This window comes from Genypterus blacodes, unplaced genomic scaffold, assembly GCF_046128005.1.
Source record: "Genypterus blacodes isolate CSIRO-AG114 ecotype Tasmania unplaced genomic scaffold, CSIRO-AGI_Gbla_v1 ptg000008l_1, whole genome shotgun sequence".
NCBI classification, from domain to species: Eukaryota; Metazoa; Chordata; class Actinopteri; order Ophidiiformes; family Ophidiidae; genus Genypterus; species Genypterus blacodes.
The window spans coordinates 186,149-202,467 of record NW_027466822.1 but is presented as its reverse complement, the minus strand read 5'-3'; the positions used below and the strand labels follow the sequence as shown (position 1 = coordinate 202,467).

At 44.1% G+C, this 16,319-nt stretch overlaps 2 protein-coding genes across 6 annotated transcripts in view; one reads left to right on the top strand and one right to left on the bottom strand.

Moving 5' to 3' along the window:
- Positions 1–1,532: 1,532 nt before the first annotated feature.
- Positions 1,533–4,505, top strand: rpl8 (ribosomal protein L8). Its single transcript, XM_076155208.1, has 6 exons — positions 1,533–1,606; positions 2,227–2,370; positions 2,456–2,597; positions 2,789–3,007; positions 3,141–3,256; positions 4,313–4,505. Exons 2-6 carry the CDS (start codon positions 2,233–2,235, stop codon positions 4,469–4,471), a joined length of 774 nt encoding a protein of 257 aa, XP_076011323.1. The 5' UTR covers positions 1,533–1,606; positions 2,227–2,232; the 3' UTR covers positions 4,472–4,505.
- Positions 4,506–5,829: 1,324 nt separating this feature from the next.
- The window catches only part of usp9 (ubiquitin specific peptidase 9), a 35,105-nt gene continuing 24,615 nt past the window's right edge, over positions 5,830–16,319 (bottom strand). For 3 of the 5 annotated variants that reach the window (XM_076155173.1, XM_076155196.1, XM_076155182.1), the window contains 20 exons: positions 16,121–16,229; positions 15,839–15,985; positions 15,541–15,687; positions 15,221–15,428; positions 14,898–15,118; positions 14,621–14,808; positions 14,324–14,497; positions 14,022–14,163; positions 13,070–13,826; positions 11,359–11,394; positions 11,072–11,195; positions 10,755–10,980; positions 10,461–10,590; positions 10,116–10,301; positions 9,701–9,921; positions 9,238–9,326; positions 8,989–9,145; positions 8,653–8,865; positions 8,380–8,478; positions 5,830–8,232 (listed from right to left, as the gene is read on the bottom strand). In XM_076155173.1, coding sequence (XP_076011288.1) covers positions 7,810–8,232; positions 8,380–8,478; positions 8,653–8,865; positions 8,989–9,145; positions 9,238–9,326; positions 9,701–9,921; positions 10,116–10,301; positions 10,461–10,590; positions 10,755–10,980; positions 11,072–11,195; positions 11,359–11,394; positions 13,070–13,826; positions 14,022–14,163; positions 14,324–14,497; positions 14,621–14,808; positions 14,898–15,118; positions 15,221–15,428; positions 15,541–15,687; positions 15,839–15,985; positions 16,121–16,229 — 3,997 coding nt within the window. In that variant the 3' untranslated portion in view covers positions 5,830–7,809. The remainder of the gene's footprint in view (positions 8,233–8,379; positions 8,479–8,652; positions 8,866–8,988; positions 9,146–9,237; positions 9,327–9,700; positions 9,922–10,115; positions 10,302–10,460; positions 10,591–10,754; positions 10,981–11,071; positions 11,196–11,358; positions 11,395–13,069; positions 13,827–14,021; positions 14,164–14,323; positions 14,498–14,620; positions 14,809–14,897; positions 15,119–15,220; positions 15,429–15,540; positions 15,688–15,838; positions 15,986–16,120; positions 16,230–16,319) is intronic. The other 2 variants (XM_076155189.1, XM_076155204.1) reach the window with 1 other exon arrangement.

The window sequence follows — 16,319 nt, the reverse complement described above, 5'->3', positions numbered from 1 at the left end:
GTCCGGGGGGTCAGGCACAACCCCGCACACCTGTTTTTCTCTGCTTAACCCTGTGTCTTTGCATGAACTTTGTGCCTTTTCTTCTGCATACAGTGTAAACTACATTAAGTGTGACAAGTGATTCCATTCACTTATAACACATCCACCGCAGTAAGAACCAGTCAAATCATTCATGGCCTCAGAAATAACCATATTAGAATACTTGGATTGAATATAATAAATTAAAGTGGGTCCCGTGCCAAATTTGAACAATTGTATGTGGTAGTCAAGCTATTACTTACAGTCTGTTTTGTTTTTTTTACCATTTGAGAACCCATGGTTGCTGAATTAAACTTTTTTCAAACTGCCACATTTAATAAAAGGTTTGAATGCATGTTAAGTCAGTAAATTGCACCCCTTGTGCACAAACTGTGTGTCCTGTGCTGTGTTTCTGCTGTTTTACGATGTACCAATAGAGTGAAGGCTGAGATGACCATCTGTTATGGGGATAATGTGATCTAAGGTAATTGGCTAACTGGGAGAAAGGTCACCTGCTGAGAGAGTTCAGAAATGGTAGACAAAAAGAAGCAAGATGCCAAGATGCCCAACTCCCAAACCCTTTACTCAAGACTCTATATCCCTCAGGGTTCATTAAAAGAGTGTACAGCGAGTACACAAATAAGATAACAGTATACGTCACAAGGTTTCCTAGACAGAATAATTATGCCGCACACAGCTGGAGTTGGGGCTGAGGATTTTAGAACGTGAGTCTTGGTTTGTTTATTTCTCTTTTCTAAGGAAAGGGGGAACATTTGAACAAATTTGATCAGAGATTTGTTATAAATATCATAAAATAGTTGTGTACTTCCTGGACAAATGGATTGTGACTCAGAGATTAGTTGTTAGTCATTCAGTGTCATACACACGCAAAGCACTGGAGGTGTAACTACCTATTCAAAAATGTTGCCCAACTGGCTCATGTAAACCTGTTGGAGTCTATGATTATGTTAAGGTGGGACCCGATCGCACCACATAGGACATTGCTCTAAGTGGCCCCTTTTTTAAACATTACTTATACTTTCTCATTTTTGCATCACTTTTATGGCTGCAAAAGAATCGCACGATAGGACAGTGTTACTGAGCTATTTACCTATTAACTTTTGTCTTAACCCTGTATGTTTCTTGTGGTTGTGTCGAGGCTTATGGCGCCATCTTCTGGGCAAAATAATTCTCACAAGATTTCTCACTACAGCAAAGAGTTACAGACAAATTCTGTTAAGGTTTACACAAAAGCATTTCGTTTGGGAACACTTTATTAACTGTCATTAGTTGCATATAGATTACAATTAATAGACAAAATAGTATAATACATCATTTTAAAAAGCTTGAATGTTTCCTGGTCGTCAAGGTTCAAACTTTTTTTTACACAAATACATATACACGGGAATCCTTGCCTGGTCTACAAAATGGAGAGAATACAGAAATCTGATCAAAAATCGGAGAAATACAACGGTTCCGAACACGTCCAAAGAAATACTCCATTTCCCATCAGCCCCCGCGCCTCGTGTCCCCGGAAGAAATCATCTGCGTCGACCTTTCTCTTCCTCTTTCCGTCAACGGAGTTTAGGTACGACTGCTTATGTGTTTTTCTCTTTGCCAAATCTGCACAAAATCTTTATTTTCTAAGGCCATCCACTCTCGGCCGACACATCTAAGTGTATAATACTTACCAAATAATACGCTTTGTTGAATATTTCACCAATATGTCTGTGTATTATAGAGTAGGACTTGATAGAAAGTAGCTCTCTGGTGACATGGCGCAGTAGTAGCGGTGTGTAGCTACAGGGGCCGGCCGGGGACTTGAGGCGGAATGTGCCTTTGCTAATATCTACAGAAACATTTTACGACTTATTTGTTCTAATCACGGTACAATTTTAGAGCTTTTTGCTTCATACGACGGTTTCTGTCGGCTTATAAGCTTCTTTCGCCAGTATTGTTTAGACAGTATGGTGGCTAGTTAGCGTGCTAGCAGTAAGTGACGTGACAGGCTATGAAACCATTATGATGCACGCTTACCTAGTTGATATTGGCTTAGTAATAGAGAGCTGAGAGGGTCTCTGGGGTTCTGTCGTGCTTGTTTTGATAGGATATAGCGCCTACGAGGACTATAATGCACTCAGAGAACGTTATCGCAGTGAAGCTGGTGTTAGTTTCCGACATGTGAACTAGCATGGTTGTGTGTTTCAGGTCAGGATGGGACGTGTGATCAGGGGACAGAGAAAGGGTGCGGGCTCCGTGTTCAAAGCCCACGTCAAGCACAGAAAAGGGGCCGCTAAACTCCGTCACGTTGACTTTGCTGAACGCCATGGATACATCAAGGGGATCGTGAAGGTGAGTGTTCATTTATTATTTGAACTGTGTTGTGTTCTTGATTTGAATAGTTGAGCTTATTTTCCCCCTCCCTGCTTGATCTTAGGACATTATCCACGACCCTGGCCGTGGTGCCCCCCTGGCCAAAGTGGCCTTCCGTGACCCTTATCGCTTCAAGAAGAGGACAGAGCTCTTCATCGCTGCAGAGGGAATCCACACTGGACAGTTCATCTACTGTGGCAAGAAGGGTAAGATGATGAATTATTGAAGCTATTATTGCAAGGTTCTTAAGATAAGTTAGATCAGTTAGTTTGTCAGATAGTTGCCGTTGAAGCATCTTCTTGAAAATGTGCTGTTGAACAGAAGTAACAAGTGGATGTCAGTGTTAAGCCTTTGACTTGTATAAGCTTTTAACAGATGTGTGTCCTGTGTCCCACAGCTCAGCTCAACATTGGCAATGTCCTGCCCGTTGGCACAATGCCTGAGGGAACCATCATCTGCTGCCTGGAGGAGAAGCCAGGTGACAGGGGGAAGCTGGCCCGTGCTTCAGGAAACTACGCCACAGTCATCTCTCATAATCCAGAGACCAAGAAATCCAGAGTCAAGCTGCCATCAGGCTCAAAGAAAGTCATCGCCTCGGCCAACAGAGCTGTTGTTGGTAAGGCTACCGTCTCTGCGCTCTGCTGCCGTGCGCTCTGCTTTTGGAAGTAAAAGTTGTGTCTGTTCATACAGTTCTATGTATTGTGTCCACTGCAGAATGGTTTCCAAGTATGTTTTGTCCCGTGTGTTAGGTGTGGTTGCTGGCGGTGGTCGTATTGACAAGCCCATCCTGAAGGCCGGTCGTGCCTACCACAAGTACAAGGCCAAGAGAAACTGCTGGCCACGTGTCCGTGGTGTGGCTATGAACGTAAGTGAACATGGCACAAAGTAAAATGAGTTGATCCAAATAAATGCACGGAGGTCTAAGGTGTGAGCACAACAGAAGCCACAAGGCCCAGGGAGGCCCACAAGGCCTGACTAGGGTGCAGAAGGCAGAGGACAAACAGTAGGAGCACCAGTTACAGACAGAATACCATAACACAGGAGTGACACTTTGTCACATTGTCCAGTTGGAGTTATTCTTTACAGAGCTGATCACTCGCTGCCTTAATGGCACAGTTTATTAACACTGATGCTACTTTGACTGGCAGAACTGTCTGTTATACTGGGATTGAGGCAATACACCATTCAAATTGAGGAATGATTACGGTTTAACTGACCTAGATTAAAGATTACTCCTCAATCGAAGTGTTACTTTAACCCTTGTGTAAATTGTTAAGGTGTAAAGTCACCACACTCATCTGAACTCACTGGGTTTTGGTACAAACCTTTAACACGCCAAAGGCTCCAAAGTGTTTTTTGTCTGACACCGCCACGCTCTTTTGAGAGATGGAGACATCAACAGAACGTGTCTGTAAAATATTGAATCTCTTTTCACTCCTGTGTATTTTGGCGTCTGCAGCATCGGTAAAGTACTTAACTAATGTTTAGAAGGTGGTGATTTAGAAATGTTAACATGAGTTTACGGTCAGTGTTCAGGGTCTCTCAGGACTTTGGCATTCTAGCTGTGTGATTTGTTTTGATCAATCAGTTGAGTTAAGCTGCTTAATATCAAACTTTAACTAACCACTGACCATCAGTCTGGATCTAGTTCTCACACATTCAGTGAGTTTCACATCAACTGTGTCTGACTGAGCCTCTTCCTGAAGGCTAACATCTTAGTAGTGTGCTTTTTGAATACATTAGCAGAAGGTATGTCATCTGCTCAGCGAAGTTATGGATGATGTCATCTGGCCTTTCCGATCATTTGAGCCAATAAGGCCAAGTCCTCTGTACACGGCTTGTTTGTGTAGAACATTGGTAACTACTTCAGCCCTGATCCAGATGTTCAGACTAACCTTCTCCCTCTCATCTCTCTCTGCAGCCCGTTGAGCATCCATTCGGTGGTGGTAACCATCAGCATATTGGCAAACCCTCAACCATCAGGAGGGATGCACCTGCTGGTCGTAAGGTCGGTCTTATTGCTGCTCGTCGTACAGGCAGACTGCGCGGAACAAAGACCGTCCAGGAGAAGGAGAACTAAAAGTTTCTTGATAATAAAATATGTTCCATAAGAATTTGTTCCACTGGCATCATTTAGCCCCCAATACCACCACAACATACACACACCCTATTTAAAATGTATGAAGTTGAAAGCGTAGCATCGTGCATTTTGGTGTCCTAACGAAATTGTCTCAATCATGTCCTCCTTTGATCAGGGGGCGATGCCTCCCAGGTATTGTTTATCACCGTGCATGATAGGAAGTTTTAATGCATCAAAAAATAAATCCTGCTTTCAAAGTCTAGACTTGTCAATTTGAAATTGCAAGAGACAAAATCAGGCGCTAGTTTAGTTTGTAGGGATTTTTTTTGTCTAATGTGAATTTTGCCATGCTGCTTGATTTAATCTCAAATCCATAGTTTTTATTCTCCATGCGTATAGATAATTGCACCGATTTTATTCCAATAATAGGCGGCAGGCCAGTGCCGTAACAATGCACTTAGTAAAAGAAACGTGTGGCTGCCATAGCAAGCAAGCCCCTGCTTTGTGGGCTTAAGGTAGCGTGAGCAAAGACACAAAGGACAGGTAACCCGACGCCACACTCATACTGTTGGGGCTGGCATCATGGCAACCCTGCTGTGTCAGGAGTTGGTACCTGTGCTGCTCCAGGAGCCACAGTTTATAAAACCATGCCTACATGTGCCAATCCTAGTTTAAAATACACCAAAATAGCTTCATTGTCCACAATGTCCTAAATTACAGGATTATCATTAATCTCTTATTTTATGGCCACTGGATCATTGGAATGTTCACTGTGACCTCTTAAACATGACAAAGCTGTTACTCCCAAATACTAGTCCACTCCATATGTTGGGTTTGAAAAGCACAACGACAGCAGTGTAGCACATCAAGATGAACAGCATGAATAAGGCCAGTATAGCCTGATGTGTTAAAATGAAGAATTATGGCCAATTTGGTATGTATATATATTTTATTTTTTTTCAGATTTTTGTGTGAAGTGATAAACAAAATGATCAAGTTGTCAAGTGTAATGTCTGCAATAGGACACCACAGCAAGGGCGGCTGTAGAGCTGAGCTGCATTTATAGAAGCAAACTCAGAATGAATGGAGAAAAGTTCTTACCAACACTGACAACAAACCAGGCCAGTAAAACGATATGTTGGGAGAGGGTCAACAACCACACCGCATGTGCAAGCTGTGCAGGGAGGGAGGGAGGGAGGAGGTGCAGATGCTGCCAAGGACAAATTTACTTTTAATAGCGAGAGCAACTGGTGTAATGTTATCAAGGAAAAAAACTTTCAATGCAATTATAAACCAACACCCCTTGGATGAACATGATCAAAATTGCCCTTTCACAAGCAAAACTCAGGTTCCACAAATGAAGAAGAAGAAACACTTTATTTGATCCCCAAGGGGAAATTCAGAGAGAATCTGAGAGTATCAAGATATGATGAGAATGCAGCAAAATGGGAATGCAACCGTCAAAATCATTTGATGTTACAAGTTGTTAAATATTATTCTATTCCAATGGAAATCTCTGCTGGTGGTTGGTGGATGTTTATTAGCTGTGTGCTGTAGAAATGAGACAAGAGTCAAGATTCCTTGATCTTTATTTGCTAAGGGCGCAATGCTTTTTTTGTTATATTTCTGTGCACAAAAAACCTCACAAAGTGAAAGTTCACATCGCGACTGTAGCTCCAGAATTCAACGTCACACCATGGCCAAAACAAAAGTCGGCAAAAAACAGGGCGCAGAACTCTGTACAGTCAATATCTTCTTTAAAAATAACACAAGGACAAAAATGTTCCTCTTAAATCAAATTCTATTTTTAGTGAAATACAACAAAATAAATTCTATAAAATAAGAGCAAAATATTTAAATATAATACGGTGGGCAGAATATTTTCATTTGCAGGAGTATTTGGTATGTTTTAGACAAAAAAAAAATTCAAAAAAATACACGCATTCAAGTTACCAATTAAATACAGTATTTACTGATGTTTACCTTTTTACTCCTACAGAATTACATGGTAGCTCATGTCGCAACATAACAACCAGCTGCTATTCTTATGGTACAACCCTGCTGTGTAATGTATTCTCCAAGGAGGGAAGAGGAGAGGGTCTCACTGTTGCTCATGATCAGCCAGACCTGCAACCTGACCGGCTCTGTGGCAGAATGGAAGCTAATGGGCAACACGTCTGTCTAAGGACTAGGCTCTATGGGAGAGACAGAGAAGCAAACCACACAGTCTATTTGACACCAGATAGCCCAGTGCAGCAATTCTGTTGCATATGTATTTCCTTTTTTCTTAACTCATGGATGAAAGCTAAGCTGCCTATCCCACCAAAACTGACTGCTGAATATGAAGTTGAGGATTATAATAATGTGCAATCCATATATTAATTCAAAACATCGCCCTTAGTGCACAAGGGGTGGATGAGTAGAAAAAAAACTAAAAAAGAAACTAAGGGTAACTCCCCTCTGGAGCTATGGATTAAGAACATCTTATGGTTGTTATGATCATAAGTCTTCCCTTGGGCTACACTATTCTGGTGAGAAGCCATGCTAAATGTTACAGCATATTAACTAGAGCTTCAAAAAGGATTGAATTAATAACCAGAACGAACAAAAAAAGAAAGGCAATGAGTTTCAGAACAATGTTGCATCACTGCTTTTTCACATCAACCAAACACCGTAAAAGTTCACCCAACCATTTCTTATCTCAAACTAAAACCAACCACAGCTTGTGTGTTGATTTGGCATGGGTTATAATGATAATAATAACAATGCGTCCTACAGTTGAATCACCAGTAACCGTCCAATGGTAGACCAAACTTTACTGCTGTGCATGGGTGATCAAACAAGAGTTTTTGTCTTCTTACAGAGTTTTTTTTGGGTGTTTTTCTTATTTATAATATCCATTTTGTTTTTCATAATCTGCAAGATCTCCCAACAGCAAACCAAACACAGTTATGCTACCGGGGGATTGGAACAGTCAAAAACATTAACATACTATGTACACCTTTTTGTCATGTAGACAAGCGCATCAGCATCGTCAAGATCTTGTTAAATTTATTTTTCCTTATTACAACTCTATCCACTCCCTCGCCTCTGCAGCCACCAGCAGGCCCCAGCCACAAGGTCAGGGAAGAGCACCTCCCACAGGCCAGAGGGAGAGGAACTCTAAGAAGTGGGCCCGGAGAGGGAATGGGAGGCCCCCGGCTCTACCCCTGCCCTGCCCTGGGGGCCAAAGAGAGAGGGAGAGAGAGAGTCCTGATGAGGAGCTCTATCGACCAATAGATGAGAGGAGGGAGAGCGGGACGATGGAGGCTCGAGGCACGTCAGAGAGGGAGGGGATGTTACTCCTTAGGTGCAGCAGGCGCTGGGGCGGAGGTAGGGGCCGGGGTGACCTCCTCGGTGCTCTCCCAGTTCTCTTGTGCTCGCGGCCCAGGGCAAGGAGTGGTACCGGAGCCTTGGGTCGGGGTCTGGGTGGGAGCAGGAGCTGGAGCCGGAGCCGGAGCCGGAGCCGGAGCCGGACCTGGAGCCGGAGCTGGAGCCGGAACTGTAGTCGGAGCCGGAGCTGGAGCTGTAGTCGGAGCTGAAGTTGAAGTTGAAGTTGGAGCTAGAGCTGGAGCTGGTGCTGGAGCTGGAGCAGAATTTGGAGCTGGAGTTGATGTTGCAGTTGAAGCTGGAGCTGGGGCAGAAGCAGGACCAGGACGCTGGGGGTTGTTCATGTGCTGGGCAGCAGGGCCTGTGTACGGCTGCCCATGGGGGTGGTTGTTCTGTTTTAGGATGAGATGGACACAGATACGGCTCTGTCAAAAGTGCAGTTCTGTATAGCAACAGAAACAGTGAACACAACTGCCATTCCTAAACCAATAATATGAGCGTGGCCAGAGTGGTTAGGTTTGGAGGCTCTGTAACTCTACCTGCTGAAACTGGGCTGTTCCAGGAGAATGTGGGTAGAGAGACGTGTCCTCAGGTGGGGAGGAGTCTTGATCATCAGGTGCTTCCTGGTCATCTGGCTCCTAGTGACAATAGGACATATTTTGTAATTACAGTTTAAGTTCTACTCGAGAGACAAATTTGGATTCAACCTGAGTGAATCATGATAATCCTAATTCTGTGTATCTAATTCACTTATCACTCATTGTGCACCAAGTTGTGTACATCTTTCAATTGTACATAAAGAACATGCTTACCTCCTCGGGACAGAGTTCACAGGCCTTGGCCAGTGTCATGCGGGCACTGTGTGAACGCTCAAGGAAGTATCCATTGGAGGTCTCGTTGCTCTGAACAGGAGGGGACCAGTTGTTGTAAGTGTACTGGGGGTTTCCTGTGTACGGCCTCCTCTCCAGCTCGTCACCCAGCCACTCCACGGCCCACGTCCACTTTCGTTTCAGGTCACCATTACTCTGTAGGCGAATAACAGACAGCATTCCTTATGAGTGAGAACGGTTTTACCAGATGGAGCTGAAGGCTTATTGGGCTTTAAAGGGCCAGAGGCGTCAGGCAGCTCTGTCTACATATATGTGTACCTGTAGGATCTGGTAGGCAACAGAGCAGTTGCTGAAGAGGGCCACCATGCACTTGATGCACTGGTAAGCCCTTTTCTGGTAGTGGTTCTTAGAGCGCTGGATGGTGTCAAAGAGCCCGTCTCTGTCATCGGGAATGCCTTTCAGCACGTTGTGGATCCTGCACGACCAAAGAAAGAAAGGTTTTCAGCAAGTCTGTTCAAAATAATGCAGCGCTCCCCTTATTTACAGGATGAACGGTCAATTCCTGACCTGTGTGTCTGCCAGGAGTCCTCAATGAGCAGAATCTGTAGCAGCAAGTCTAAGTAAGGCCTCAGTTCATAGGTATAGGAGTATGCCACCTGCACACAGATGGGACAAAAGATACAGAAGCTGAATGCAAGTTCTTTATACAACTAAACACAAAAGTAAGTTACAGTTCAGTACTGGAGGTTTCATCAGTGACCTGCTAAAAAGTACTCTCCAAATTTTCTTCTTCATGTCAGGAGTAGAATTTAAGTTTGTTAAGACTATAAATAGCATGTCTAAGCATTGTTGGGGGTGTGTTAAAGGGAAAGGTACAGGTATAAGATCTTGAACACAAACATGAAATGCTCTAATACCACATGAGAGTTTAAACTACCTTTTCAATGGGTAAATGTTCTTGCTGGGGTCTCACTTTTTGATGCCGCGCTATTACTGTATTGTCAGTCTGAATGAGGCTTTGGCCGTTTACCTGCCAGAGCAGCTCGCTCAGCACAGTGGAGGAGAACTGGGGGTTCTCCCAGCAGCTGAAGCGTAGCAGCTTCACCGTCTCCTCAGAGTTGCTGCAGTCCTCGATGATCTTTTTTACGTAACTGGTCCTAACAAAGAGGATCTCTGCCACCAGCTGCTGGACAGGCATCACCGGGGTCGTCAGGTTGGTGTCACCGTAGGGATTGGGGAGAGGAGGGTTACCTGGAGACGGTAGAGAAGGAGCCACAGAACGTAGGATTAAGACCAATGTTAAATTCAGATTAATACATGTGCAAGTAATATCTTTGCTTTGCTCCATTGTTCTGCATAAGAAGCAAAGTAGCAGTCTGTAGATTCTGAGGATTAAAATACTTACTGGGTTATTATATACACATAAAAGAATCAAGTACACTAACCATTGATGGAAGACTGCATGCGAGAGGAAACGTCACAGCAGCGGACGAGCTGTGAAACCACAGTGTAGAGCTTGCCCAGTTCTGCATACTGGTACTTGATGGGAGGGCCGGGACCCTCGTCCAGCGCTACCAACATGAAAGTGGCCGGGACATTCAGCTTCAGCAACTGGGTCTTTTCTGCCAGGCCTGTATTGGAGGCAGTGGGTTGGGATGATAAGCGTGTATTAATGGATGATATAATCTTTATATTCTGTATACACCTCAAACGGTAAGTCTCAAATGGGTTCAAGTCACACTGAGCGGCAGATGTAGATGACAGGTGAATGATGGTTGGGAGCTCCTTACCCAGATTGGCATACATAACAAAGAGGTTGAAGTACTGCTGCAGGTGACGGCCGTGTTCAGAAACCTCTCTCCTGAGCAGATTCAGTACGGCTCTCAACAAGTGGTCACTTAGACTGAGGTTATCACAGCCCTGATGCACGTACATGCAAGACAAAAGAAGACAAAGCCAGAGCAAGGTTACATCCATCTGAAGTCAAAACTCCAGCAACCTCTGGCTAAAGTGATACCGCCACAAACGATACTGTTTTGAGGAGGTTCTCATTTAAAGCAGGCCTTCTGGAGCTGAGCACCAACCTGAGTAGAGGGACCGGGCGAGGCGGTGGGCGAGGGGCAGGGGCCGTCTTGCAGGGAGAAGTGAGCGATGAAGACGATGAGCTTGGCGAATGCGCCACGGACCTCAGCGCTCGGGCACTCGAGCAGGTATTCGGAAAACCGGTTTGGGTAGGCAAACAGGACGTTGTGTGCAAACCAATAGCGTACATTCTTACTGTGTCTCAGCAGGATGCAGAGGGCGTCATACCTACAGGGAAGTAGAGAGACGTTTATAGAGAAGGACAAAGCTGAGGGTGAAAAGCAGGGGGGGATTGTTTTTTTTAACAGACGGAGCTTACCAGTCACTGGCAGGACCCCGGACCACTTTCTTGGTGTGGAAACCTGTGCTGAAAAGGAACCTAGAAGCCAACTGAGCACTTATCATTGCTATTTCCTCGGCTTCTGGCAGAAGATGGTCTTGCCCTGATGAGAAGGAAAGGAGAGCTCCGATTAGCATCAAAGTCAAAACATTCCAGGGCTTTTTCTTCTGTAAGATTAAACAAAGTGACAATCAACTATGGTGCTTTCCTGAGACTAATGTGACCTTTCTAAAGCAATGCTTTCAGTTAATGTTGGGTGCGCTTACCAGAACTGAAATGATTGCTTGTCGTAGGGGATTTTTCTGCAGTGAATAAAACCCAAGAACTCAAAAAATTTGCAAAATCAAACTACAAAGCAGTTGTCATATCTCCAAATACAGATTATATTTTTTACAGCAATTGTGATGACTGAATGATATACATGACACAATTAATACTACTGAAGCTGTCTGGTAAGCTCAGGGGTTTTTCAGCTATTACATTTACTTCGATGTGAAAGTGTTCTAACTGCACACCTCTGCTTTTTGTTGACGTCCACAGCTTAACGTGTTCGTCAATATGAGGCAAATCGTGTTCCGTTTTCATGTTGTAGAATAAGTATCTAAATGAGCTATATCGGGTGAGTAAGGTGTTTGCTGGACGAGTTGAAAGCTACAACTGTGGTCCGTCAGCAAGTGTGGCAACTGATGCATTGTTGTGGAAGTGCATTTTCCATCTTGAATCACTTACACATCCCCGTGTTATCAAAAATAACGCCTAAATTCGGCCAGTAAGTGGATCTGTCTCAAAATCTAGACGCTTTAAATTTACTGCTGCTGGATTTTTGGAAGAGAGCATCTGATTTGGACGCAAAGTAAAAAAAAAAAGATACATTCTAAGACACGCTATTCGTACACGCTTAGGAGATCTGAAACCAGTTATTTTCAGCCAAAGTGTTTCTGCACTGATGACTGCGCTCAAGCATGTTATTTCCTATGCAATAACCACTGGATGCTAGTTCCATCAATAATGCCGGGCACTTATTAACGTCACTCGTGGGGGCGAATCATAGCTTCTAGCAGCTTATGTTTCAAAATGTCATCCTGCGTCCCACACTGATGCTTTTTGACATTTTGTATTCTCACTACTCGCTTTGAAATGTCAGTTTATCGGACATTTTTATCAGCACGTCTACGATAAATGGACAGCAGATACTATAAAGCTTTAAAAAAAATATCACATATCCACGGTAACGGTATTAAAGAAGTGCCCGCTGTTTAAAAAGTTGAAAAGCCCTCTTGAGTTGCTGAGTAGCAGAGGCATAACTGGTAGAGTGGTGGTAGAGTGGTATAGCTATAATCGGCTAGCTGAGGCTGTATCACTCTATTACAATCACAAAACCAAACAATGAATGACTTTTTTTTTTTACATATTAGTGTCAATCATTTCTCATTAGGTAGTTCCATATGACATGCTTTAAGTATGTCACTTTCTCCTTGGTAGCATAGAGCAAAGTGTAATGTTTCTAACCTCCCGACAGAACTAAGATCACATTGAAACTAACTGAGATAGAAAACAGAAAGAGAGATGTTGGTCAAAAGACTCACTATGTCCAGATTTCAGATATTTTGATCTGCAGCAGCTTTGAGTCTAGAATTCTGATTCTGCTATACTAGATTAATTGGGCTGCCGCAGAATTTGAGGCAGCGTCCTGCTTGATCCTGGCCGCTACATCCCAAATGATCTTTTATTACTTACAAATGTTTCTCCACAAGTTACCTAATGCAGCTTAAAGCCAAGGTTGTATGTAATATTTGGCCTTTATGTGCTTCCGTATGAAAGCCTGTGTTTTCTACAGTTACTTTGTTAGTCAAGGTTAACTGGCTGAAAAACCTAGAGATACCTAAACAGCACACAATTACCATTTCCTGTTTGCTATAGACTATGTAATGGTAATAATAATCAGAATTTAATGTAGAATGAAGAAAGTTTACATACCTGGAGGAGGGTTTAAATAGACACTGTTACAGGTCAGAAGTTTCTTAATGAACTGGAAATATTCCAGGCTGTATTGCATTCGGTTGTGCATGAATTGGACGTTCTGCTTGCGGACGCTGCACTCAATGACACCAGGCATTTTCACCTGGTGTGGTTTGGTGGTGGAGATGGTCAGCTCTGAGATGTATTTGACAAGCTCGCTGTCTTTGTCCAGTGAGTCCATGCGCTCATAGAACAGGATGTAAGCGTTCCACCAGCGCTTCTGCCTGCGGTATGACATCCTCTTCATCATATGATCGAACACCTCACCCATGTATTCCCCACCAAAGCACTGGTTCTTCATTTCCTCCTCATCATCCATCTTGCACTCTGTCACATCACCATCATCAAACTTATACCAGCGGTTCTTCTCACCATCCCCCCCGTTTCTCTGGATGATGTAGGAGTAGTAGTGTCCGCCACTGGCCTGGCCTGAGTGAACCAGCACCCCCACCAGGCGATACTTTGAGCTTCCAGGTGGTGTGGGCTCAGAGGGGTCATTCTGTTGGATCACCTGGTTCTCTGGGTTGACGTCGTCCCCTTCGAGCTTAGCTACACCAGCCACTGTGTATGGCTCCATATCCAGCTCTCTTGGGAACTCAAAGTAGTCATTGAATTTGATGGCGCACTCCCTCTCCCAGTCATAGTCAAAGCGCTTCAGTTGGATTGCCAGGACAGGGGGAAGCTTCTTAATCAGCAGGCGTTTCACTGTGTCCACCTGACAAGAACAATAAGAGACAACAGATTACCGCTGGTCCTCTAAATCTCACAGAAGCTTCTCAGAAAAAGAAGAGCAGATTATACATTCAAGGAAATCAAGGGATAGTGCGTAATGGCTTTTCACCCCCTATTCGACTTGTAAGCAGCTAAAAAAATGGTTGAAAGCCATGTGTGAGAGCCAGACTATTCTTACCTTCTTATTACATTTCTCACAGTGGTAGGCGTTGGCTCCCTCCAGCAGATCTCCTTTAACATACTGCTCCATGGAGTCCAGCAGGTTCTGGTGGTTTCTGATGTCTACATTGAGTGTGGTGAATGACTCCTCACATTCATACCTGCCAACACAAACATTTATTATTAGGTACCAAGACACCAAGGTAGCCAAAAATGATTTCCCAAAGCGTTAAAATATTTCCTCCATGCAAGCATAATAAAAACTCTGAACGACAATAACTAACGTAACAACACCTTACTCTTTATAATAACTGCTCTTACCGGTGGGGGCATCCCTGGCAGATCTTCTGGTCGGCAAAGGACCCTCCTAGCACCTTGCTGAGCATGGCTGGGTGGCCCAAGGCTTTTAGGGCTTCATCTAGACTGTCCACTAGAGAGTTGAAGAACTCTAGAGCATCATGCTGCTCCCGTAAATTCACTGGCTCACCCCACAACCTAAAAGAACAGAAGAGGGAAAAGTGAGTAATTAGTTGATTGGAATTCTAAAAGAGATATGAGGAAAGATATTAAAAATCTCAACCCTTATTAACACCGTACAATCCGAGAGTCTTCAAATACCTGAACTGTTTCCAGAATCCTCTTGGGACGTAGTACTGCAATCTGGATGCAGCCAGATGGCCAAAGATGACTTGTAGGTGACGCAGCACACCAATGTTGTACTCTTTCCTGTCCTCTGACTTACTGGAAGGTTTGTCCTCAAACTGGTGATGGTAGTTAAACACCTCATCACGGGGATCCACATTACTCTGTTGAGACAACCCATACTGATGAGGCAAAGCTGATAAACACACTGCATGCATAAAATCTTGCATCATGCCACACGCTCCCACACTACCTCATTCTCCTGCTTCTCATCGCCTGACATGTCGTCATCTACATCAGTACCAGTGCCCTCAATGGCTAGGATGCCATTGCGGATGGGAGGGATCATATAGAGCTGCTGAATAACAGAGTTCATATAACAGGTGGCACCTGCATTCTTCAGACCTACAAAGCCTTTGTTGGGCCGTGGCCCCACTGGAGGCAAGTACTCCCACTCTGTCAATGTCTCACAACCTTGAAGGAGGGGGGACAAACAGCAAAGCAGCATTCATAAAGTCAGTTTGCACGCAGGGTACAATTGATCAATCGTCAGTTGGCAAGATCATATTTATTTACCCAAGTAGTACATGTCTGTCAGCGTGTCAACTATTTGCTTTAGGTTGCGGACACAGCCAACAGCCAGTGCCACCAGAAGCTCAAAGCCAGCGTTGATGGAAGCAGGGGTGCTGCACACTGGGATGGCCTGCTCTGTAGGGAACTCCCCACTCTTCATGTACTGCAGATAAACATTTGATGCTGGGAAGATGAAGTCATCAATCAGCTCCTAATGGGAAAAACAGGATGGCACACAACGAGTCGTGTTTATGAGGACAGGTCACATGCTCAAAACATAAAACAGACCAGCTCTATTTGCAGAGGTGTTCTGCCATTTATACCTTGATGAGGTTAGCTCCTCCCTTCTCACAGCCGATGTAATACTTCTTCTCCGGGGTCTGGAAGGCGAGCAGTTCTTTGGTGACACCAAGGTGGCCCTCCAGGATGGTTTCCTCAACACCAGTTTCACCTGTTCTCTTAACTTCATCCTGCAGAACGTTGTGTACATCAGTTCCAGCCCACACTGTGACAAACTCCATAAACTAAAATGGGCTTTTTCTGGAGACATCCGACAACATTCTGCCCATGCTATCTAGAGTTCCAATTAAAAACAAATACATTAGTGACAAAGCGTTTTACCCTGATTCGTTTCAGCCAGTCGATTTCATTGTTGAGCAGCACCTCAGCATTTGGCAGGTTGATGTTGCTGTTATAGGCATAGTTCAGCAGATGTCTGAGCAGGATGAAGTAGTCCCCTGCATGTTTGGCTCGCTCCTTGGCTGTACTCTGGATACAAACACACGCAAAAACACACAAATTCATTTCAATTGTGAAATCCTAATATGTGGTGATGAACTAGCGCAACATATAGAGGAGTGATGCAAGGTAGTCTTTAAAAACTCTTGACATATAGCCACTCACCCCCAGCACAGTGAAGAGGAGGGTGATGAAGAAGAGGAGGGGTCGATGGCCCATACAGCACCTTGTTGCCATCAGGAAAAACTGTTCCTGGGCCATCTGGCGCACAGACCTATTGAGGAGTTTAAATTACGTTCAGTCAGGTACATGCAGTATGTAAACAAGCTGCCACTGAAGGTGTCCCACCAATTACTACATCCAA